Raw genomic sequence first — 25,965 nt, 5'->3', positions numbered from 1 at the left:
ACGGAGTGCCTGCTTCACACCTGCGGTCAAGTGCCTGCGAAACGCAGGAGTGCGCTAGGCCGCCGATTCCAGACAGTTTAAATCCAGTTGACCATGAGGGTCTCGTCCATAACCTTTTTCAGTCACGCGAACGACGACGTTCCACAGGAATGCCTCTTTTGGCAGCGTCTTCCTTTTGAAAATTATAAATGGGGGCAGCTTTCTGCTGTCTACAGTGCAGGCGAGCATCACCGTGAAGCGCGAATGCTCGTTCCCCATCAAAAGCAGTTTGACTTCCTTCGCGCCACGTTTGCACACTGTAGTGGCCGACGCCATGTCGGAACGGAACCAGCGTTTCATCGGCGTTGCTGATCTGTCCTAGTATGTAGCCATGCTGCTACCGAAGACGGATGACATAGCACTAGAATTCGACCAGCTTGTCCTTGTATGCCTCTGGCAGCTTCTGGCAGACTGATGTGCACCAGCGAAGTGCAAAACATTTGCGTCACATGAGGCGGCGAACCCAGTAAATGGAGCCCTTAAACTGCTCTCTCGTTAGTCTGGATTCACGGGCAAGCTCGATAGCTTTGATGCCGATGAGGTCCGCTGTCACTGCCAAGGATCTGACTGCGGACGGAATCCGCCACCTTATCTTGCACCGCCCGTGAAAGCACGTCTTCCGCACGTTGCACGCAGACAACTTGCTCATTTTCTTAAATTTTTGCGCGCAAACAAACAGGGACGAAGAAAAGGAGACACAAGGACACAAGGTCCTTGTGTCTCCTTTTCTTCGTCCCTGTTTGTTTGCGCGCAAAAATTTAAGAAAATGAATCTGTTCCAACTAGGCCGACTCGCAGTTATGCTTTAGACAACTTGCCTTTCTGCGTCCGCCAGTATCGGGCGCTTTTTTCGGAGGTGCCAAAGTGCGACTAGGCGGACATGCTCCCATTAACTCCAGCATATTCGATCACCATCATCTTAAACGCCGCGGCGAACTGACGTTGAGTACCAGTACTCATTTTGCAGATGGTCGCGAAATTAACAACTCCAGGAATGATAGCTGCACAAAAAGAAAAGATGGCGTCGGTCGAACAGCGTCGGTTAACATGGAGACAATAATGATGCGGATGCCAAAGGGTCGGCGGCTCCCACATGTTGCCAGACGACAATTGAGGTTGTGCCAAGGACCGGTATATAAGTCTAGGGGTGACTTTTTAGTAATATTTTTTCAAAAACACCTCGACCTATATTCTGCACTATACAATACTGAAAATCCTGTTTTTGGACCAAAGTGGTGTCAAATCGTAACTGCCGACACCAGCTACACTGTCGTTAATTTTTGCATGTTTTGAAGGGCCAGTTCACATATAAAGGACTACTGAAACCTACCAGTGTTCGTCGAACTATCAAGCTTGTTATAAATGGGTTCGGCTGTACACTCAACTTCTGGTAACTGGACCCTAACGAAACCAATGCAATTTATTTAATTATGTAGTGAGTTGAATTAAAAAAGATGCACTAATAATTGGCAAGACACACCGCCAACTCATTTGGTAGTACATGCCCAATTCTAACACTTCCCTGAATCAAACATGCACCCACTTTCTGCATGTCAAAAGTAGAAATCTAATGTGCACCTGATTTTTCAGCTAGAAAAAGGGACTAGGGTCTAATATGGTCGGCTTCGCCACATGATTCTTCAAGTCAGCTTCATCACAATACAGCTGTGTTATGCTGTAAAGCATACGAACGCTGCGAAAACGGTTTTGGTTTTATATCCGGTTGAACTGCGCAGGCAATTTTCGGCCCAATTTTCTTGGAAAATTAAAAGAAACCCGTTAGAAACAGGTAAATGTCATCATCGGACATTGTCAGCTACCTTAGTAAAGGAGGCTTACTGGGCTAGTTGGTAATCCATATTAAACATGAACAGCACTCGTCCCATCTCGTTTTCGTCCCTGTGTTGCTTTTGCGCTGTTCACGTTTAGTGTGAGCTACCGTTATTTTCTTATTATTCTTCTACTGAAATCTTCTTGTGGAAAGCCGAAAATAAGTGTTTACGATGGGAGATGACGTCTGTTCACTGTTCTCTAAGCTCTGCCGAGACATGGTGCCACTAAAAGGGTTGCTATTGGGGGTCACCATAGGGTTCAGACGCATGCATGATGACTGGTTCAGTTTGAATTATCTGGCGAATGCCAATTTTGGGATTAAAAGTTTGAGCTTATAGAAATGCATGGGCACAGGGTGAGGCCTGCGGTCAGGATCGAATTAATTAGAAAATCGAAATAACAGAAGTCTACTGTAATTTGCCCACAGCTGCTCACTGAGAAAGCTAGTGTAGATGCAAACAACGCTTATGCCATCAGTGGAATGCTCTGCTCCACTGCAGAACCGATTGAGCGAACCCTCAGGGTGCGTCCACATGGCTTGTTTGTTGGGTTACAGGCATGCTGAATGCGCGTTTGCTCATGTACATAAAATCTGAGTGGGGTGTATGGGACGCTTAGCTAAAACTGTCTCATAGGCTCATGTTGTCGTTGATGAGGGTGATGACCTTAAGGGAAGGGCCACTGAGCTTTGCTTGTGCTTTCCCCATTGCGCAGGTGTCATCCACGTCGAGCCCTTCTACAACGCGCGTAAGCATTGCAGGCACCTCAGTGGTGCTGAGCCACATGACGGGAGGCACGGTGACTCAGGCCGGTGGCAACACATTGCGGCTTGGTTCGTCACCACTAGTCGGGCCCCCGGCGCGAGTGACAGTACTTAGTGCCAAGCTTGCCCCCTGGCATGGTGGTGACCCCACGCGAGGCTGGACCACGGCTTGCTACCGGCAGTGGTGCGCAGCCCATGCAGACGATCCTGCTGCGCATGGCGTCACCGCAGGGTGGTTTCACCAGTAAGTGCCACTCTCAGTTGCATTTCTCCCAGATGAAGATTGTGTGAGTGACCACTTTTATAGGGATGACACTATTATTATGTTGAGAGGAGGCTTTACCTGGCCAATTCTGGTTTCCCAATTCAACTACATGCGAAACACAGAAATGTCCTCATTAGACAACTGCTGAACTGATATGAATTAAATTTGCTGCATTTGGAAGCGAAAGCTGAATTCTGCTAACCATTAGAAGCGATATATGGCTTCGTAGTTTTTACATTTACAAAAGTTGTCAAAAATTATAAGGTAAACAAACTAAGAGCTTCTGAGAGAAGCCTTCACAGATGTACCATTAAAACTGGAATGTAGGTTGATGTGGAATATAGGTCGACCGCTAGTTTTGAGGTGAATAAAATCGGGGGAGGGGGCGGGGGGGAAGGACATGGAATTCTTCAATGAAGTTTGCCATAGAACATATTTTATTTAATCAATCTGCTAATTCGTCATCAGAGATGAAAAGAGCAATTGAACTGTCTGGATTCTTGTTTGGGGACAGCTGTTAGTCACTTATGACTAAGAGCACTGCCTTTATTTCTGACTATGAAAACCAGACATATGTTACTATCTAGGCTGCTTTAGAATTGAGGAAATATGGTGTGTATACTAAAAAGGTATGCTCAGGGCAAGCTTTAACCCTTTGATGTGCTGTGTACACAATTGTGTACGCCAAGGTTGTGCATCAACAGCAAAGGCACTGATGAAAGCAACTTAAAACCGATTGGAATTATGCTTCAAGTTTGAATAACATGTGCAAAATGCTTTTTGTCAAATGTATTTTTACTCTGTATGAGTATGTCATTGTATCTAGTGGGTTCACTTCTTTCATTGTTTTTCACAATTCGTTGCACTAGGCACAATGTTCAACTGACTGGATAGGTACTATTCAAGCCTGCTAGACATGAAATAGTTGATGTTCTCATATCTGATGTTCCTGTATGAGTTTTTGCATGGGATCCACATTCTCTAAACAAGGCAAAACACACTAACGGATTGAAAATTGTTAATCTATTTTGCAGCTGTATACTTTTTATGATTCTGAAAATGTAGGAAATGTGGTTGAGGTAAGATTTAAATCAACAGAATCAGTTAGTGTCTGAAAGGGTTAAAAAAAAAAACAGGAAATCTGTGCTGTGTACTGCCCACTGCCTCTTGTTGTGTCTGTGAGATTTTTATCAATTTTAAAGTCAACAAGTTGGTAGGCATGATGTCTATGCTGTGCCCTTGGGGCAAAAGTGCTAAGTAGCTTCCTCCTATGCACTTTGGATGGTTGGACTGACAGTGCTCTCGCACAGTAAAGTGGAGAGGGTAAAAAGAGTAAGGAGGAGAATAGAAGAGCGCTGAAGGAAGCATCAGCTCCAAAGGTGGAAAGATAAAGGAAGTACCCGATTGGTTGGCGCAGGCGATAGCAGCTCGCAGCGTAATGTTGTTACTGAGATCACATAGAGCCTGTGCTACATCGTTGTGTCCGTGTTGTGTGTCACCAGCTATCACGCATGTAGCAGTGTGATATCTGATTTCACCGTATTACAGTCGAGCTCGACTATATTGAACCCGTTTATAGCAAATTATCCCGTATATCGAACAATTTCTAAACACGGTAAATTTACATTGAGAATATATAGCAAAAGTTACTGTTACGTCGAACGAAAATAGCAACGACAACCGATATATCAAACTCTATGTACCTCAAAAGTGCCCCAGCAAGTTGGCTTTCCCTCGCGGTGGCGGGGAAAACTGCCGGCGCCACCCTAGAAAAAGTGGTTTAGACCCGGCTGTGCACGGGTGAACACCCCCCTGCAAAAAATTATCCTGGCCTGCTCGCAGCCCTTACAGCCAATCAGAGGCCGTCGTGCTTTCTCCGAGGCACGGAGGCGGTACAAGTGAGCGCCATTTTTTCTTTCTTTATGCTTGTGTGCCTGCTGCTGCCTCTTTTCCTCGAGTCCTCATTCAGCGTGGTCCGTGCTGGTGGTGTTGCCTGTTGGCGCTCTGTGAACTTTCTTGGCGCGCTGTCGTCATGGCTTGTGCAAAGAGGCAGAATTTGTCGTTCGCCGCGAAACTCGAAATCATAAATCGAGTCAAGCGCGGTGAGAAGAAGTCCGACGTCGCCGCCGCGTACAAGATTCCAAGGAGCACCTTGAGTACTATCCTGAAGAACAAGGCAGACATCAGGACCAAGTCGGACAAAAGGCCAGGTGCCCGTGGCGCCCGACGTGTGCGCACTGCTGTGTACGAAGATGTCGAAGCGGCCGTTTACAAATGGTTTGTTGACGTTCGGTCGCGAAACATCCCGGTGTCCGGCCCTATGATCGAGCAGAAAGCCAAGGAACTTGGTTTCTTGCTTGGCAGGAACGATTTCCAAGGCAGTTCCGGCTGGCTCCAACGGTTCAAAGAACGGCACAACATCGTTGGCAAAGCTGTTACGGGTTTTAAGCTCTTTGCGTCGTCAAATCCTATAGCGGGCCTATATCGAATTATGCCATATATCAAACTAATAAACGTTCTTCGGCAAGTTCGATATACCCGGGTTCGACTGTATCAATGTTATGCAGTTATCACTTCGTCGCAACATGTGCCTACCAGGGGCGTAGCCAAGGGGGGGGGGGGGGGGTTGACCCCCCCCCCCCCTTTGTTCACGTCGCTTTGCTCTGACATAATTCATGAAACCGGTGCTACTATCACAATTTCATTCCTGGGCGCTTCCGTTTGGGTTGGTAATTTACAGCGAATCATGTCTGCATATGGAAAAAACTGTCACGGTGTTTGTCGAGGCTTTGACACTCTGTGAAGTTTTGGGCGAGAATGTGGCGGTCGCATTCTGAACCAACAAATGCGCAACAAATGAAGCAACAAATGCGGCAGCCGCATTTTAGATGATGGTGAAAACGCTCGAGGCCCGTTTACTTAGATTTAGAAGCACGTTAAAGACCCCAGGTGGTCGAAATCTCCAGTACTATACATTTCCGCCGCTTCCCTTCAGGTGCCAGTTAGGCCGCGCTCGCGCAGGATCTAGTCTGCGCGAGAAACGTCTCTTGTCTGCGATTGCGCCCCTACGGAAGGCTGGTAATTACTGTCGTGTTGTTAAATCCCAAACCAGCAATTACGGAAGGCTGGTAGCTGCTGTTTTGTTGTGGAATCCCAAACCAGCAATGTACACACGAAGGGGTTGATGACAGCAGTGAAATTCCACCGACTCGCAACAGAATGCACGAAACAGACAGCCGACAAGCATGAATTACTGCTGTGCGCAGTACAGCATAAGTAAACTCATGTTGCAGGCGCTGAGAGTTCTCGTCGGAGTTCACGTGTCCTAAGAAATTGATCATGTGCACTATGCACTGAACAAGACCGGAGTTCACTCCTGCATCACTAGTACACCAATCAGTCGAGATTCTGTGAGGTACAAGGCCGCTTCCTGTTTGCACCGGCGTAAGTGAAGCGGAAATGAGTTGCATGCACTACTTAAAATGCATACACATGCCATATCTATGCTGTGCCGTGAAATATTCTGTACAATTCTGAATCTGTTGACGTAAAGGCAAATGATGGCTGCACGCTCGCACACAGCGGAAGACACGCGGCCCATGCACTTGCCGCAGGAAATGCAACCCTCTCGTATGAGGGAGCAGGGAGACGAAAGCTTCGGAAAAAAAAAAGCCGTACGCGTTTTTGCGCGTACTTAAGTTTTCTAGCGCAAAGACGCAGCGAACAAGCTATTGCTATGGGAGTAGGTATAGCCTGGTCACACGTGCATTTTCACGTGTAAAGCCGTCCTTTCACGTGTAAAGATCGTGCGATGCCCCCCCCCCCCCTTCCCCTCCTTGCTCCCCCTCCGTCATCTGCCGTCCGCGCAAATGCATGCAACCAGCCATGACATTTCCGCTCCCACCGTTTAAATCCAGAGCTAGTCTTGTGACGGGGTTGCTCGAACCTAAAAAAAATTTTAAAAAATTGCAGTGACATTGCAGCGCCGTATGCTGTATGTGCGAGTTGAATCTTCTCACACGGCGCTCAGCAACTCGATCATGAGATGAACCCGTTAGCTCTTTAGCGCACACACAACCTGTAGCAACTGCCAGAGGAGGTCAACCCAGTGCGCTTTGCCTACCCTTCTCCTCTGCGAAGCTTCGCCTCTTTTCTCCTTCCCTGCTTCGCTCAACGTAGATGGCGTTAGTTTGCTGTGTGTTCAGCGCTCTCTATCGTACTTTCCGCGTGCTTCACAATTCGAGTTTCACACTTCACGGCTTCACGCTACTCTTCGACGCCTTTCAGTGCACCTAGCCATTTATGCTTGTACGTAAAAAGAAAGAAAGAAAGATAGAAAACGAAAGAGACCGATGTGTGTCTACGAACGGCGTCGGGAACTAGAGGCTGCCGTATCGTGTGTTACAAAGATGCCGGCCGTGAACAACTTTTGTTGCCATCCCGTGCACTCGCTTTTGTCTGCGAGGCATTGTCAGCTTTCCTAGTGTTGTGCGGCTGCTGCGAATAGATCCGCGTCGATTCAGCACCAAACTAGCTTTAGTCAGCGACGCCTGAAGATGCCGATTAGGCCTAATGTCATAGGTAGTGTGGCTGTGACGAAAATTCACTGCAAGGCACCACGGAATGCTTGTCCCTGGTATGCTTATACGAGTGGCTCATCATGTGATCGGTCCTGAGGTTACGCGTGCAGATTAGATAATGGCTGTTGAAATGGTGTGAAGATCGTTGCCGCTATCCAATTCGATCTGCATGCGTATCAGTGGCTAATCGGCCCAATCTTCACACATGCTTTATGAAATATGTGCCACTTTTGTTGCCGTTCTCTCTGTCCGCGGCATTGTTTCAATCGGTCCTGTCGAACCGGACAAACCATGTACAGACAGAGGTGACCCCGGCCGGCGCGGCGTTCAGGCGCTGTGTGTGTGATCCCCACCTTGGGCAGCGCTCCCAGTGATGAAGTCCGCTACTGTGTCAGACAGGGCAGCACGCTCAGCGCTCCTTTTGCGCCGAAAACGGAAGTGAAAAGCTCACTTGGACGGCATTGTGAACGAGGGGTTTCGCAGCGCACACTGTGGCACTGCGCAGGTCTCTCCCTCAAATATATCGAAAGGTCGAATAGTAGATATTCGATTCCGTGATATTCGATATTCGCACACCCCTAGTTAAAAACATTCATTCTCAGTTTCGCTCCTCGACTTCCGATGTTGCCAATGCAGCCAGCGCGGCAGCTGTGTTTACGTGATCTCTCGTACAGCATATCACCTATCACCGACAGCAGTGCCAGCTGTTCTAGAGGTGTAGCTCGCCGCCAATACCAAGTCTTCTTTAATCAGGTTTCGTGTGTAACGTTTGCCGTGAGTCATGTGCTGGCATGGAGATAAAGGGCAGGGTCACATAAGAAAGCTGTCGCTGACACTCATTTATGATACAATAGAATCGAAAGTTGAGTGAGTTGGTACAGTAAAATAATTTTGTTGTATCGTGAAAGGACGAAGACGTAAATGAGATTCACAGGATGGGCACTGTATTTTCAACTGAAGATTTTATTGAAAACGATTGTATATAAGCGATTGCAACACACATAGAAACCAAGGAACACAGGGTCAGATGCAAATATGAAGGTTAACAAGGCATAAAAGACCACAATCATGAAAAAAAAAAAAAAAAAACTTAATATAACAGATTATGTGGGGAGAGCGCACATGCTAAGCAGATATGCATATTGCTTGTCTGACAATGAGACCTCTGCCTGGCTGACGCAGGCGTCCCCTATCCTTTTAATATCAAAAGCTTAGATTATTTTTGTGATTTGTTTGGCATCTATGTCTAGAGAGGACTTCAATATCTGAAGTACTTGTCCTGTGTACCTCGTCTCTACAATACAATACTTAGAGACACAATGTTTTGTTTCATATTTTGATCTATTTGGTTACTATCAGGGCCATTGAAGCATTACAGATAGAAGTGGTAAACATTTATACAAATAAAAAATAAGTGTATCATATACAGTGGAACCTCGATATATCGAACACGGATATATTGAATTATTGCCTATATCGAACGGTTCCTATATCACGCGGGAAATCGCATGCATTTTTAATTTTTTATTTCGAACGATGTTTGACGCATAATGGATATATCGAACTCGGCCACCCCAGACCGCCCGCGCTCCGTTGACAGGCGGCGAGCTTTCCCGCAACACTTTCGAAACTAGCGGCAGCGCGGTGGGCATTTACGACCACACATCGATGGCGCCGAGAGCGCCACTTGAACGTAGCGACGTGCGCACGCCGCATCCTTGCAGCGTCGACGGGTCGACGCACTGCACTTGTTGGACTAGCTCCTCCCCGTCGTCGCATCCCTGGTCGCATCGATCGTTGCGCTCGTAACCTCGTTGTGTTCGTGTGTGTGGAGTTAGGCCTGTCGCACGTCGTGGTGTGTGTAACGATGGCTGCAAACGCTAAGAAACGGACGACTCTGACTTTTGCTGCTAAACTAGAAGCAATCCAGCGCGTCGAGAATGGCGAGAAGAAGTCGAGCGTCGCAGAAGCGTTTGGCATACCAAGGAGCACATTGAGTACGACAGCACTGGTACAACAGCAGAGCTGACAGATGTGGAGATCGTCGCCAAAGTTACTGCTGAGCAGCCAAATAAAAACGCTGCCGAGATGGATCCCGCAAGCGCTGATGATGCCCCGCTCCCTACATCAGCTGAGGTCATAGCTGCTCTGGCCCTTGTGCGCCGCAGAGCGGCGCGATTGAAGGCACCGGCCTATCACTTGTGGATCGCCTGGATTACATTGAGGACGCAGTCGTCAAACACGCCATTGCAAACAAAAAGCAGGCTACCCTTTTTCAGTATTTTAAGCGGACGCAATAAATGCTTTGTTTGAATCCTCAAGTGAGTACTTACTGCACCATGATTGGTTCATTGGTTGTTTTCCACAAGTTTTTGACGCATTTTTTACTTGATTTTTTTATATCGAATTCTGGATATATCGAACTATTTCGCGATCGCCGCGCTGTTCGATATATCGAGGTTCGACTGTATATGCTTGTTGACAAGGTTTTAGCCTCCGGACGTGATCTAGGAGTTCATGCAGTGCTTTTGGCTGCTAAAACGTAGAAACCTTAATTTTAATGAAATTCTTGTTCTCACTCAATAAAACACGTTGCGGGGCTAGTTGGTGATGCCTCATTTCTTCTTTTTTACGAAAGTAATCCAGCACTACTTTTTCAAGATGACGACACAGAAAGACATGACAGGACAGGACAGGCGCTGACTCCAATTGAAAGATCCAGCGCTACTTTTTCAAGACGATGACACAGAAAGACATGGCAAGACGGGTGCTGATTCCAACTATGTTTATTGAAAGATGTCTTTCTGTGTCGTCGTCTTGAAAACATAGCACTGGATTATTTTTGTAAGAAAAAAAATCTCGTTTTCACATTGTTTTCTAATTGAAAGGGCCCCTTCGTTATAGTATCAAGGCTCAGCTGTACCTACTTGTTGACATGCGTGACTCTGCCATGCAGCCGTGCCTGGAGGTACCATTGCTGTGCCAGCGAACTTAATGCCTGCAAATGCATCTGGCAGCCCAACTGGGACACCGGCTGGAGCTACCACCATGATGGTTGCAACGGCAACAGGATCTCAGGTACCATGTTGTTGAAGCCATTATTTGTCTGTGATCAGTTTATATGAACTTACTATAAAAACTGGAATATTGGTGGCTTTTTTCTTTTTTAAGTTCACGGAGTGTCACCTCGCGTGCATGTTCACATTACCGCATTCACTCCTTTCCCAACCCCTTGTGCAGAAAGAATCGTCAGCTTTCATGTTTGTCCGAGCGCTGTGAGATGCCGCGTGTCCCGCAGCCTCTGCAAATTGTTTACTAATGCGACCAATAGCACAACGATGCTTCCTGCCTACCGTGTCGTGTGCGCTTTGACATCGTTTTTGACGCTCAAACTTTTCATGCAGAAGGACGCTTTAAATAACTTTTGCCACAGATGGCATTGTGATAATTTTTTGCTAGATTTACTACCCATATAGGCTTGAAATGACCAAGAACTTTGTTACATCGAAACTGTGTCACGAAATTACTTCGTTAAGTTGCAGAAAAATATACACTGTTTTCAATGGAATAAAGATGGATAAAAGAAAATAGTTTGTTACATATCAAATTTCATTCAATCGAGGTTCGTTATATTGAGGTTTGACTGTACTTATGCAACACAAACAGCAGAATGCTTAGTGGGTGAGTGTGATATGTTGGGCAAGCCAAAGGATCTTTCAATGAAGTTGTGGCTGACTGAGTATGGATGGACATGAATCCTGCGCAGTATGAGAAGCCGGAGATTGCAGGGAAAGAGTATGAGCATGTGAAACAGTCTTTCCTTCTCTTGTATACCTCTCATGTGCCACCACAGTAGTTGTCTGGTAACTGTGGGACCGGGGAAAAAAAAAGTGAGAGAGAAATAGAAAGCTGAGGGTTTCTTTTTTTTATTCTTTCTTTTTTTAAACATAATTGTGAACATTCAAGTTCCGCACATTCCTATGTAAACATTCCTCCAACCATTCTGGGAGGGAAAGATGAGCAGATCGCAGCTTTCACAGTTTTGCCATAAGGGCAAAGCACTGAATGTGATAGCAGCATGTTACAGTTAATGTACAGTTAATGTGAGTAATTTTCCTCAGAAAATATACTGAAACTAAAGAAATCAGTATTTTTATGTGTAATAATTGATGACGGTGAAAAATTGCGCTGAGTGTTCATAAAGCGTACCAAGCGTATGATTACACTGGCTTGCATGCGGGAAGTACTTAAGGGTGTTACTGTAAAATTCCGAGCAAGCACCCTCACCTGTGCAAGAGCCCCCCCGCTCCTAACTTCACTGCTAATTTCAAATTTGCCGCGCCGTTCTAACTTTCCCGGAACAGCGCGAGTGCCCCCTCTCCGCTTTGCGCCAGGCAACACTGGCCTGCCACAGCCAGTCCACGAAAATAACGGCAAATTCGGCATATTGCACCGGTGCGCATCGGGGTGCCGCGATGCGCCGTTTCATCTAATCATGGTCGCACCCGGGTGCACCGGGGCGAACTGCGGCGAGCGAGATCTGCCTGTCACACAGTACAGAGAATTTCCCTGCGGCACAGCGACGTGACCACTCGGCGACAGGAGTGGTCGTGGCTACATTCTGGTGCTGCCGGCCGCTTCATCGCCGCTGATCACTCACCACCGTTATCGTCGCTAGGCTTTTTCTGGGGTTCACTTTGAATCTGTAGCTGATGGTGCTTTAGAACGAACCGCCGACGCTCCCAAGCAGCAATGTTTTGTTACCGTGCTGCTGCTTTACTCTCACCTTGCAATAAGTTCACACGAAGAAGAAAACGTACTGATATTTGCGGCGCCGCCAGCTGCAATGCGAGCATGGCTGAGCTGCAGTTCGCTGTCCGCCGTCGGTAGCCATGCACTGCAGCGGAGCTTCACTTGTATTGGAACTCTTGTTAGTGTCACCTTACTCTAGGGGACATCATTTTGCCAGGAATAGAAAGCTGTATAACCAATGTTCGTGTCGCCGGTCACAATGATGTGCCGGTGCAGCGTCGATGCGCTATTTCTGCAGTTCTTTGGATGGTTTTGAGAGTGATAAACAGCACTAACAAATTTTCAGCTTAATAAAGTTCATGTTAAAGAGAAATTTTAATTCGATTCCCACTGCGTTTTTTTTTTTTTTTTTTCTGCGGGAAAATCTTGTCGCCATCTAGAATTTTGGCGACATTCCGCGAATGCCCTCCCCCCCCCCCCCCTACCTTTGCTGCTAATTTCGACTTGCTTGCTCCGAATTTTACGGTATATTCTGTTTACTGAGGCATGTCCCAATGGTTAGAGGATCGAGCTGTTGTGCTAGGAGTCCTCTGCTTCAATCCTGCTGTCAGGCAATTTTATTTGTTTAATACAGTCAAACCTCGTTATAACGAAGTTGAAGGGGGAGTCGTATTTACTTCGTTATAACCATTAGTTCGTTATAGCCAATATCCATTTCTACTGACAATTAGCCAGCAAGAGAGAATGTACTCACGACCGAATGTCACAGCAGCCCGCCGCGCAGCGCAAAACGGCCGTCAGAAGGCAAAAAACTAGCAAAATAATAAAGAACAATGCACTTTATTTCCGCCAAATTCAGCACACCAGCTGGCAGATCACTTCGAAGAAAAATAGTCCTTAATAGACTTTTGCCGACTCTTCTTCAAGCGGATGACTGCTTTTTCAGCTGCAGCCGCTATTTCGAGTCCGTCCTCGCCGTCATCGTGAGCACCAAAGAAGCGGCGCAGCAGGTCTGTCGCATCCAGCGCTTGTGCGGGCGTCGGTTCGTCGGGTTCGCCAACATTAGGCTCCGGGGTGTCGACACATTCGTCACTGTCGTCATTATGCACCCCCGTCACTGCGCGCACAATTTCCGCATCTGACAACTCTTCAGTTGTCACCGCGTCAGCATCGGCACCGACGTACGTGCAGAATGTGTCGCAGTCAGGCACAACGCCGGCGTCAAGGAGAGCGTCCCACGACGTCTGGGCCTGGTCGCCCGCGGCACCCTCACTGGCGACATCACCGAGATCTTCGCTGGGCTCTCCGCTGCTGACGCCAAATGAGGCATGCCGGAAGCAGTTGGCGATCGTGCTTGCAGTGACGGCCATCCAGGCAGCTTGTAACATCTCGATCGCCATGTACAGGTCGATCGTTGTCTCGCGCTTCATGCTCATATTGAGCAAAATTCGGTCGATGACACGCTTGCGGTAGCCCGACTTAAAGTTCATGATCACACCTTGATCGAGGGGTTGCACAACCGCAGTAGTGTTAGGCGGCAAAAAGCACAGTTCAATGTTTTTAAGCACAACGGTAGTGTGGTGGGCCGCGCAGTTATCCAGGACGAGGCATATCTTGCGGTTCTGCTTGCCCAGCCGCTCGTCCCACTCACGCAGCCATTGTGCGAAGATCTCTCTTGTCATCCAGGCCTTGCGGTTGGACACATAACTCACTTGGAGTTTCCGCTTTCCTTTGAAGCATCGTGGTGATGCACTTTTGCCGATCACGAGGGCCGGCACCTTTTCGGACCCGTCCATATTCGCACAAAGTAGCACGGTCACACGGACCTTGCTCTGCTTACTGCCCTGGCAGCGGTCACCTTTGAGGGCCAAGGTTTTTTGCGGCAACATCTGATAGAACAGGGCAGTCTCATCTGTGTTGAACAAATCCCTGGGGCTGTATTTTTCGAGCAGCTGCCCAATGTTCTTCTCGATCCACGCCACTGCAGCTTCGCGGTCCACAGATAGCGATTCCCCGCTGACAGCCCTGCCGACGATGTCGTGGCGCTCCTTGAAGCGCTGCAGCCAGCCGTCACTCGCCACAAAATCATTGTGCCCCATGATGCACGCGAAGTTCCTTGCCTTCTGCTGCAGAAGTGCCCCGCTCACAGGAGTGCCGCTTGCTCTGATTTCTAAAAACCAGTTGAACACCGCCTTCTCGACAGCTTCGAAGGCGGGGGCTCGCAGCTTCATTCGGTCGCCTTTGACGCCACGTGCAACAGCGCCGGTAATAGCTTCTCTCTTGCTTAAGATCGTCGACAGCGTGCTCAACGATACGCCGAAATCTTCGGCCACTTTTTTTTTCTTGACGCCGGATTCAACGGCTTTCAGCATTGCCGACTTCTGCTCGATTGTTATAGTTTTGCGCTTACGTTTGCCGTTGTCCATCTCGTGTCCATCTCGTGTCGGAGGAGGAGGTCAGATGCGCGGGTGGGTCAATGAGTTCCACAGGAGAGGGGAGGCCGGCTGACGCGCACGCTCGCGCGAGTTGCTGCGCGGGCGAGTCCATTAGTTCCTGAGGAAAGGGGAGGCAGGGAGACGCGCACCCACGCGCGTGTTGGCAGGCGGCTCCTGGGGAGCGCAAGGCGCGAGTTTTGAATTACCGCAGCAGTGATGGGACGTAAACCGTCGCGCGCTATGAGATATTGAATTCACGTATACCAAAATGATCAGTAAATGCTCGTTGTGGACAAAGAATGGTTCGTTATATCCATTGTGAGGAAATTTTCGCTTCGTTAAAACGAGGTTTTAAATACATGGGCGTCTATGGGAATTTCAAGGGGAATTACAATTGCTTCGTTATATCCATTAGTTCGTTATATCCCGCTTCGTTATAACGCGGTTCTACTGTAATTGAAGATAACATATTTCTTAGCAACTTTACCACCACTTTTTTGTATCGGGTATGTTCCAAACCGCTTTTGTGGTCCAGTCCCGGAGATATGCAGCCTGCTGCGCCAGTAAAATTACTTTCAGGTTTGACCCTTGATATTGATTTACATTTTTAATATCCCGAGAAGATTTGAGATAAAAGGAATGCGCTGTCATTATTATGTTTCGTGACATCTGGTTGTGGGCTGCCACTCTCAAAATTATGAGGAATAATTTTGTCAAGGATGTTTGTCAGCCCGCAGGTAGCCAGAACCGTCCAGACCGAGTAAAACAAAAGCGCGGCGGAGGCGCGTTGCGTGGTGGGCGGAGCAACCCCATAAAAACAAAGGCGCTCTGGCTAGCTCTGGCACCCTGCAGGCAGCCTGCAGGCAGTCACAAGTGTAAAATCGAAGCCTAATGATTGAGTGTCGTCTACTCTTGTGGAATCTTAATCGAACTGACAAGTCTATATCACTTATTGAAGCAGTGTGGTGATCTGCTCTTGCTGATAACGAACAGCTGCTTGCAGCAACATGCACCTTGCTCATTCTTCCTCTGTGGCATGCACTGCTCTTCAGATTCAATATCCAGCATCTGCCGAAACGGCACTGTTGCTTCGGCGCAATTATATTCGATGGAGCGAGATCGCGTCCGTGTTAGGAGATGCACAATTGCAGGGGTGAGGCATTACATTCAATATATTGAATGTGGCGGGGAACGGAAGTTTCATACATGCACAGCGCAGTACAGTGCTATACTTTTGCATGGAATTTTCAAGTAGATTTTTAGGCTGTTCAATATAGACAAAAATTTTATATATCCAGGTTTGATATATCCAGGATCGACTGTATGTGCATGCTCCTAATGAAAAACTATCCTCTCGTGCGTAATTACTGAAGAAGTGATGTTAGAAGGAAGTAATAAAGAGCGACGATGCTTAACCTTTCAGATTCTAGTGTTTTGAACGAATTTCAGGCAACTGCACATAAACTGATGGTATTCTTTTTACCAGTGGCGGGAAATCGTCATAACCATGCCTCCTTACAAAGAGGTAAAGTATAAACTTAGACGCATTGTTGACTGAACCATACTTGCCTTTCAGCACAAGTATTGTTTGCTGTCGCCACAAAAATATTGAAGCAGTCATACTCTGAACAAAGCAGCAGTGAGAGAGATTTCCCTACCTTACAACCACAAATCTGTAATCGAGTCATGCACACATGGCTTCTCATCAGCTTCACAAGAGGGATGTGCACATTGTATTCATTGTTGACCGATTGCCTCTTGCATCAGAGGAAAGACACATGCAATCAGACTTGTGCAATCACAAACAGGTCACAAGAGCTTGTGGGCTGTGTGCAGGAAGCTTGTGTGTGATGCTGCTGTTTACCTTACTATCCTGAGAGACAGGTGCATGAGTGAAAAGTAACGAGGTGTAGAGAAGCAGCCAGATTGCAGTTTGGCTTGTTATAGTAAATGCATGCCTATGGACCACGAATTGAGAGCACAATGTTGACAGAGAAAACAATGGAAAAGGTCAACAAAAACATTGCAGAAGCTCTATAGGTGTTGTTGTGCAGTAGGTTTGCAGTAGGTCAAAGTTTATTGGTATCTGATCAGCATTTCCATTTTGTGAGCAGATAAACTCTCTCTCCTACAGCAAGCGTATAACTTGACTTTGGGGCCATCACACACAGCGAAATCAAAGATAGGCAAAAAAGCGAGCAACAGACTACACCGACCATGTGCCGGCTGCCCCTCCTTCACTTTTACTCTCCGAGGCGCCGTGACCTGCTGCGCATTGTGCGTGTGCTCTCTCATTTTAGTCAGTGTCCGCAAACTGCGAGTACTGTTGCGGAGAGCCAGTTGCCGTTTTAATGCGAGAGCGTTAAGGGCCCCGTGTCGCAGAAAATACGATGTCGGTGTGGGCACGCTGGCGTCGCTGGCGGAAAAAATCATCCCAAACCACCCCGACCGTGCATCGAGACGATGCTTCTGCAGTCCGATACGACGACCTTCTTTGGTGAGACCAACACCACTTCTCTCGTCGTCTCGTCTCCGCTGCTTCGCGTCGAGAATACAGTACGCACACACGCCTGCTTCCTGCCCGAACGTTTTGTGCCGTGATAGTGGTTTTAAGTGTTTGTTTTTATGGGGTAATTTTCGTTTCAGTTTTGTTAAAAGTTTGTGTGTTTTCCAACAAACGGCTTTGTCCTTAATGGGGTTATCCCCCAATTGAAGAACCGTCTGCAGTCACGCTACATCACAGATGGCAAAGGATGCTCGGCTTGTAGCGCTTCGGTAGCGGACGAGATGAGTCTTGTAGCAGCGACTCGAAGTACGTCTCTGCTGCGTCGCAGTCGATCCATCGTCCCCGGTGCAGGACGCCAGTCGTCTCCTGGGTTTCACGGGACCATAAATGTAAGGAACGAAGCGACTGCACGTCCGCCAGTTGCGATTTATTGAACCAACTGGTTAAAGATGGCGCTAGCGCGAGCCTTCACCTCACGCGTTCTCTCCTCTTCGTCGTCTTCAGTTTTCATCACCCCCCAAGCGTGTACGTGCCACAGCAGATGGCTCATATGAGATGGCATGTACAGGCTACCAGTGCGTGGCCCACAGCTCTGGTGTGGAGTGAGAAGACAGGCGGCTCGGCAGCACGGGAAGACGGCGCTGGCGTTCTGGCCGGGCAGCTGGTCGTGGAGCTCGGGCCCGTAGCCCGACAACTATCGTTCTGCCCACGGGCGCAGACGCTCACCGGCCTCGGGTAGCAGCAGTTGACTATCGGGCAGAGTGGCGATGCCCAGGAAGGCAGACGGCTTGGCAGCACGGGTTGACGGCGGCGGCGTTCTGGCCGGGCAGCTGGTCGTGGAGCTCGGGCCCGTAGCCCGACAGCTCTCGTTCTGCCCACGGGCATAGACGCTCACCGGCCTCGGGCAGCAGTTCCCGAACGGATGGAGTGGCGACACCCAGGAACGGGTTGGCAAGAGGCCCCGGCCGGGTGAAGTCCTGGTGGCTCGGGTCCGGAACCCGACGGCCGTCTTCAACCCCCGATCCGGTGGCCGACCTTCTCCTGGTGCCGCTTCTGGAACTCTTCCCCCCTACTGCCAGCGTGGCTCGCTTTTTCTGTCGCTCTGGCCGTTTTGTTATTCGCTCATTGGCTGCTTGAAGCTCCGTGGTCTTTTGTGATTGGATGCCTTTTTCTGTGTTTTGTTTCTTGCGCCACGTGTTCACGCACCGGACGGTCTTCGGCGTCGTCGTTTTCCATCAGCATGGAATTCGCCTCGGCGCGCGCACTGCTTGTCGTCTGCTCCTTGTTTGAATGCACCGCACCTTGTCGCACACCACAAATATCACCGTCGCGCATCACACCATCCTACCTGCAAGTTATTTTGGATGACCTGCAGGACAAAGACTCAGCGCTAGCAGCGCTCAACGAGACGATTGCCGACCTCATGGACGATGGTGATGAGTATGAGGCGGAAGTCACCGTCGCTCTGGAGTACCACGACAAGATCCGCAACACCATGAGCCCGGTCCGCTTCATTCTCAGTTCTGCTGCAAGAGCCGGAGACAGCGTCACAGAGTGTTCCGAGCGAAACCGCCACCCAAGGCGTCTCCACTCAAGCAACTTCCCGAGCACCGTTACACCGAGTTGCCCTACCGAAACTACAGGTACCCGTTTTCTCCGGTGAACTTCGCGAGTGGCAGGGCTTCTGGGAACATTTCGAGGCCATTATCTATAACAACCGCGAGTTGTCCGACATTGAAAAATTTTCATACTTAAGATCCTACTTAACCGGAACAGCGAAGCATGCAATCAAAGGTGTGCGTCTTGTGGAAGCGAACTACGCTGTAGCAGTGGAAATGCTCCGAGAGAGGTTCGACCGTCATACCGCCCTCCTTGACAACCACATCGACTATTTACTTGCCATCGCGCCCATTGATCGCTCTTCTCAAGTATCGCAGCTGCGGGAACTCTACGAAGAGGTGCACTTTCGTACAAGCTGCCTCGACGGCCTCGGGGTTCCAGCGTCAGAATACACGGTGATCCTTCATCGCGTCTTTATGCGATCGCTTCCCGAAGATATCGCTATTCTCTACCGTCAACGCATGAAGGAGACTGAGACCGATGACGGGGGGCTACTCCGAGGTCGCAGCAAGAGGAGGTGCGAAAGGTCATGAAGTTCCTGCAGGTGCAAGTCGAGAGCAGAGAAGAGAGCCAGGCCTCCCGTTCAAGGTGCCTACCGAAAAATACCTATGCGGGACACGGGTGATGCCAACCTTGTCTACTACCTCCGGTACCATGGCCTGCAGATCCTGTGGCCTTGGCCACAGGATTTGCATCGAACGACCATCCCTGCTGTGTACTGTGCGATAACCGTGACCACACCATAAAGGACTGCCACGCCACATTGTCAGCCCACGAGATCAGACGCCGGCTTGCTGGAAAGAACTGTTGTTTTAAATGCGGCAGAGACGGCCATGTAGCACGAATGTGCCGCAACGCCACGTGACTCAAGTGCAAGTTATGCTCTAAACGTCACCTTTCCGTACTTTGCACCGTATGGAACCAACATCGCAACTACCCGTCTCCGGAGACCAGTGGTCCACTTGTCCACCATGATTCAACAAAAAGTGTCAAGCCGCCAGTGACAAGTGCTCCAGCTAGTAGTGATACGTCTGCACCTGTCTTGAAGCAAACGGCCACAGTTTAAACGGCCGTCCGGAAAACACAATTCCGCGTTAGTTCGACTACTGCTTGACACCGGCAGCCAGAGAACCTTTATTTGACGCGACTTGTCCAAAAGGCTCGACCTGCCTTCCCTCGGGACAGAAGACCTCTCTCTCTGGCCGTTTGGCACTTCTAAGTGTTCCCGCCCTTGCAGCTGTCGAAGCGTCAAGCTCGAACTTCATAGTCGGTTCGACTCCCGCAATGTCACCGTAGACGCGTTGGAGGTACCGGAAGTCTGCACCGTGAAGACTCCAGCCATCGGACAAGATCTGCTCACACAGTTCCATGAACGCAAGATGTTTGTTGCAGATGAGAATCGACTGGGCGATCGGCCGATACCGACAATCAGTGTCCTTATAGGATCAGATTACTATTGGCGCATAGTGACCGGAAGAATAGAACGTCTAAGCAGCGATCTATGCGCGGTTGAGACGGTCTTCGGTTGGCTGGTGCAAGGCGTCTATCCAGTAAGGCCCACCAATGCCTTGCCTAATTGGAACTCCAGCGCATCTGCCCTATTCCTTGCGTGTGAGCCGAATGGGCAAACAGCACATGACGTTGCTGACCCGACAGATATGTGGCGACTCGATGCAATAGGCATCACCGACACCGAGAAGACACCAATGAGCGCCGACTACCTCAGTCAGCCTCGTTCCATCCCATGCTCGAAATTTAAGTCCAGCCTGTTCGACCACGTCGACATGCGACATCTGAACGAGTCGCCAACGCGGTACACACCAAGGTGGACCATTCGTTCAAAGTTCCAGAGAACAACTACAAGCACATGATGAAATCTACCATTGTTGGAAACAGCGTTTTCGCTAAGCAAGAGAGTAGGCTCCACGAAAACTGCCGAGGGACGAGTGATGTGACAGAGAAGTCGAAAAACAGCCCCTGAAAAGAGTGAGGTCACCTGAATCAAGACAGATATTAAGGTCACACTCGACGAGGATGCCCAAGAGACCAGTTGCTGAACCTCTCATCTACCCCTACAGTCTTGCACGAGGCCAAAGCAGTCAACGCGCAACGCGCCCAGATCGCACGTCACAGGCCACTCACAGGATGCAAGCCAACCTCGACAGTGAGAAGTACATTCTTCTCAGTTCGTGAACAAAATGTGGGAGGCACGGAAATTGCTGCTGCAAAATCACCGCTCCTCCTACCGCCGCCGCACTGAGGAGACTGAACATCACCAGAGATGCACTGCTCGGAACTGCAGTCACGAGTACACCATCACGACAGTTTCGAGCAAGGATGGCAATTTTGTCACTGAGAACGACCGCTACGTGCAGCTGCCCTGGCAGGTGCAGCCGCCCCGACGACGAGTCCAGTATCCAGAAAAGCTTCTTCTGCGGCTTTGGAAACAAGAGGAAGAAAGGGTACCTCTTGTTCATATGCTCTGCTCAACACAGCAAGCCGATGCTGTCTTCAAACTAACAGCCCGACAACCTTGTCGTCGAGGACATAAACACTCCGCCTATGGCATGGAAGATGGGCCGCGTCGTTAAGGCGTTTCAAGGAAGAGACGGTATTGCGCGGTCCTTCCTAATACTACTATCGAACGACCAGCAAGTGCGACGTCCTATACAGCAGCTTTACCTCTTGGAAGCGCACACAGGCAACGCGGCCGCGGGAGTGTGATGAAAACTGAAGACGACAAAGAGGAGAGAACGCGTGAGGCGAAGGCTTGCGCTAGTGCCATCTTTGACCAGTTGGTTCAATAAATCGCAACCGGCGGACGCGCAGTCGCTTCATTCCTTACAGGGGTTGGAAGAAGAGGAGGACGTTTTTCCTTTTCCGGTAAAGACGTGGACTCCTGGCTATTTCTGTTGTTTCGCCCGTGAAAATATAACGAACTTCAGGGGACCGCGGCAAATTTTCATTATTCTGAAAGGTTGTCATAGTGAAAGCCCCGAAATGAACCATTCCACCCATAAACCCATCTGTTCATAAGTTGTCACCATATGAGCTATCCACAAAAATTTCGCTGCTGTTGCTATTGGCCAGCGCTGTTGCTATTCCCTAGGCTTCGCTGGCGCGCAAAACGGAAGCCGACGCTGAGAAAACTACCAACAAAATGGAAGCTCCATGTCGCCTCCAAAGCGCAGTGTTTCTTGCCGTGGACACCACACTGTCTTGCTTGAGGCGAACACCTGGACTGTTCCAAAGTGCAAGCGCGCGTAAACGACACCGTCTGGAAAGTGCTAAGTGCGACCGTGCAGCATCCTCGCAATACAGAGGTTACATTTTTTTCGCGGCCGGCTACAGCTGCAGAAAGGAGCACAAAAGAAGGAAGAGACGCGCCTTCGTTGCTAGGTGATACTTGTCTGGGCGGAGCATGTGCTCGCAAATCCAGGCTGACCGACTTCTGTAAATAAAACTTCCGGTAAGCACAAGCGACATTGTCATAAGTCTGCAATGAAATTCTGATAATTCAAACAGCTTCATTGTGACAGTGCATGTGCCGCAAAATGAGTGTTTCGCGAATGGCCGGGCACGCGCGTTGGGTTAGGCGCCGGCCGCAATGTATGTAACAGCAGCGCAAAATGCATTCTCATGAATTTGATATTTTATTGACTGCCTTTGGTACGTCTCAACCTTTGCCCCCACACCATCATGAGGATTTCTCGGACGATGGTTGCAGTTTCGTTCGCGGCTTTGCCGCGCCAACAAAATTGTCCACGTATCCCATGAATTTCGTTGTAGTGGGACTCGACTGTGTACTATAGGAATTCATAAGCGCAGGAAGTTACAAAAATGTATAAATGACATGCCACTGTTTATAATACATTTGATAATTGGTGCCTTTTGCTGCAATGTAACAGAGGGCACGCTTACACATGAATCGCCATGTTCGTGTATTAGGAAAGCTTCATGTATTTCACGAGCACGTTGCTCTGGGTAGCATCCCTGGGGCGTACATCTTTAAGATATGGTGTGCAGCCACAGTTTCTGCAGTGATCTGCCAGGTGACTTGCGACTGAGCCCCTGAGCAAGTAAGCGTGTTCTCATAAATGATCATTAACATCAGCCAGTTTGCCATGTGTAGCAGTGCCTGCATGAAAACTGTATCTTATATATGACTTTACATGTGCATTTAATAAAAGATTATGTATGTGTCTCATCACATTTGCGCTTTTTTGGACTTCTTCACTCTACAGCAAAGAGCAGAGAGTTTAGTGCGTGCAGTGAATACAACTTCTATTCCAATTTTTCTTGCAATCTTTCTTAACCTATGCAATATTTCATGCATGTATGGGATCACAGCCAAACCACAATATTCATGGTTTGGATCATTACTCACCTCACTATCTATTTGCCGTCTCATAGTGACTAATAACCGTTCCACTATGGAGGTTAACTATGCTGTCGGATAGCCAGCATGCTGTAGCCGCTGCACTAGGCATAAAAGTTACTTATCATTTGATGATGACAAGACCGGTTTAGTGCTGCCTTCAGACAGGAATGAGCGATGTTTCGTGTAACAGTTTTGGATGGGCAGACGTATAAGGTAAGAGCTTTCTGCACAAGTGGAGTTTATAATGCCAGCACATGTGGTCGAACCTAAAGTTGAATTCCATGCCCAAGAACCGCAACTTATTGTCAGGTGGTAACTCAGATCACAGTACTAAAGATTTCATCTCAGTACGAAATAAGTCAAAAATCTTGTCTACAGGTAACTGTTGGTCAGTGTGGTTAGTCCGGTAAAAAAATACTAGGAGGTCATCAACAAAGCGGAACATGTTTACTGCACTTGTCTTTTGGAGGCTAGCCATAAGGCACCATCATTTCAGATGGTACGTGGCGTTGCTTGTAGAAGAATTTCAATAGAAATGTTTAAAGGGTAGAAAAAAATGTAGATAAAATTGATCAATTTCTATAAGCCTAGTAAGCAATGAGTTAATGTCAATCGTCATCACTCTCAGACGGTACTTTATCACTGTCTGTGAAGAACCACATTATGTCGCCTTTCATACAGTCCATAGCGCGTTTGACATTCTGCGTTAATCAAACGACTCCGCAACAATCGCAAATGAGATGGTGGCCCATGCCTAGACTAACCACTTGTTACTTCAGCCTACGGGATGCGACTTATTGCCGCTAGCTTAACATGTAAAATGACATTGTTTGAATGTACTTTTGTCATCAGCCTGAAAGTGACGCATTCTCGTGATTGTATGCGAGAACTTGTTCAGTCACTATTCATGGTCGCCATCTTTTCAACCATAGATTATGCTGGCTAGGATGGCTCTGACAGTTGCCTGTTGAATACACTAGTTTTAGTTTTGTATTGGATTGCACTGCACAGCCAGTTTTTTAACAGCAAAGCTGTTAAAGCTGGAGGAGAAATGTCTGAAGTCCGCAGAAAACCCCGCGCCATTGCCTAGCAACAACCAAGCCACAGCTGCGCATCACCTGGCCCAACCTCATCTAGCCGTGCATGCGCCGAAGCAAGTAGCGATGACGTCGCCTCGCCTTGCCTAGTAACCGCCGGCGCAGGTGCACGCTCGCTTCGCCCGCCACAGAAACAGCTCCGCCGAGGTCCCGCCAGCTTCGTGCTACTGCGCATGCGCCGTGACGTCATCCTGGCATGCCATCTGCTGTGCGCCACCCGTACACTGTGCATAGTTTTCGCCCAGTATGCATGCGCTTGGCCTCGTAGTTTGCCATAAATGGGCCTAGTCGTGTCAACTTTCTCTAGATATCGAGCGGCTAGCCTCCAACGCGTTTGGCGTCGACAAGCGATAGCGTTCTTGGCACTGTGCCAACCTTGGTTAGCCTGCCTGCGTTTGTGGCATGCCAGGAACACTGTCGCTCGTACGCGCCGACGCGTCCAGCGCTAGTCACGCGAAATGTTGCGAAAGGGAAGGTACCTCCGAAAATACCTTCCCTACATACGTAGTTAAAGTTAATACCTAGCAGTAGCAGCCAGTAAGGTTTGAGGATCGACAGTTTCGCTGTGCCTAAGCTTTGCACAACAGAGTGCAAACTTGCCCCCTTTTTTTTAATTTGTGTAAAAAAGGTGTGTGTTATGATCAGATAAATACTGTAATTATTCATTCTTAGCTACCCTTTTCACTTTAAGATCTTCCTGAGGCAGGCTTAAAATAGCTGTTTACTACAGGAGATGATGTGTGTTTGATGCATTCGCTGTACCCCAAGTGCTGCCAAGACAATATGCAGCTGCTATTGAAGCTGCCACGTGCCTGACCATTGACTCAAGGTCAGGCGCCTGCATTCCGAGCAGTCAAGTTTGAATGATCTGGCAAAGGCCAATTTCATGATTGAAATAATTATAATTTGGGTCCATAGAAATGTATGGGCACTGGATGGGACTTTCAGTCGGTATCAAATGAAATGAAAAATTGAATTAATCGGAGTCAAATTAACAAAAGTCTGCTGTGCTTCATATTTTGATGCATAAACATGCAAGACCTAATGTTGCATCGAATTACATAATGCATACCTACAGCTGTCTTTCATATATGACTCACTATTTTTCAAATGAGACAGAAGTTCACAGTTGAAAAAGTAGGCTCGAAGTGATGAGCAGTAGTTGAAGTAGGAATGTTGCTGAAGCCAACATTTCAGCAAGGATGAGCAGTCTCTGTACCCTTCGTGATGTTGCCTGCTCTATGAAACTGCAGTGTCCAACTTGAGATACAACAGCGTTTGCTGATGTGTGGTCTGCCCCCCCCCCCCCCCCCTTTTGCTTGCTTGATGCATATCTGTCTGGGTCATCATCATCTGTGTGTACAGTTGCTGCAATTGTGCGAGTGCTGTGATTGTGCTCCACTGCTTGATGACGGCAACCCTCACATCATTGCGATATGCTGATGAGGGGAAATATTTGTTTATGTTATTTATGTTTGTGCATTATGTGCATACACATAATGCACAAAGAAAGCTTCCCGCATTCTTTCTTTGCCATCACACGGCAGCTGCATTCTAACCATGGCAAAAGGGAAAAATTCTTGTGTACTTACTAGGTTCCTGGTAAAGAACCTCAGGTGGTCAAAATTAATTGGACGCTGTCCAGTACGGTGTTCCTCATAGCCCTAGTGTTGCTTCGGGATGTTAAATACAATG

The 25,965-nt window shown here is 48.4% G+C and overlaps 2 protein-coding genes across 2 annotated transcripts in view; one reads left to right on the top strand and one right to left on the bottom strand.

The window, feature by feature from the left end:
• Positions 1-25,965, top strand: part of LOC119452747 (activating transcription factor 7-interacting protein 1-like) — a 120,470-nt gene that overhangs the window by 75,735 nt on the left and 18,770 nt on the right. Inside the window, 4 exon segments of the mRNA XM_049667352.1 lie at positions 2,586-2,741; positions 2,743-2,878; positions 10,436-10,557; positions 16,153-16,191. Coding sequence (XP_049523309.1) covers positions 2,586-2,741; positions 2,743-2,878; positions 10,436-10,557; positions 16,153-16,191 — 453 coding nt within the window.
• Positions 13,022-15,130, bottom strand: LOC119452872 (tigger transposable element-derived protein 6). The gene has a single exon (XM_037714823.2). It carries the CDS (start codon positions 14,655-14,657, stop codon positions 13,107-13,109), a length of 1,551 nt encoding a protein of 516 aa, XP_037570751.1. The 5' UTR covers positions 14,658-15,130; the 3' UTR covers positions 13,022-13,106.

Source organism: Dermacentor silvarum, chromosome 5, assembly GCF_013339745.2.
Source record: "Dermacentor silvarum isolate Dsil-2018 chromosome 5, BIME_Dsil_1.4, whole genome shotgun sequence".
NCBI lineage: Eukaryota > Metazoa > Arthropoda > Arachnida > Ixodida > Ixodidae > Dermacentor > Dermacentor silvarum.
Note: the sequence above shows the minus strand (reverse complement) of the source record. Positions and strands in the feature narration are given on the sequence as shown.

Excerpts from the sequence above, each read along its gene's own strand:
- LOC119452872 (XM_037714823.2), bottom strand. The coding sequence starts at position 14,657 with ATGGACAACGGCAAACGTAAGCGCAAAACTATAACAATCGAGCAGAAG.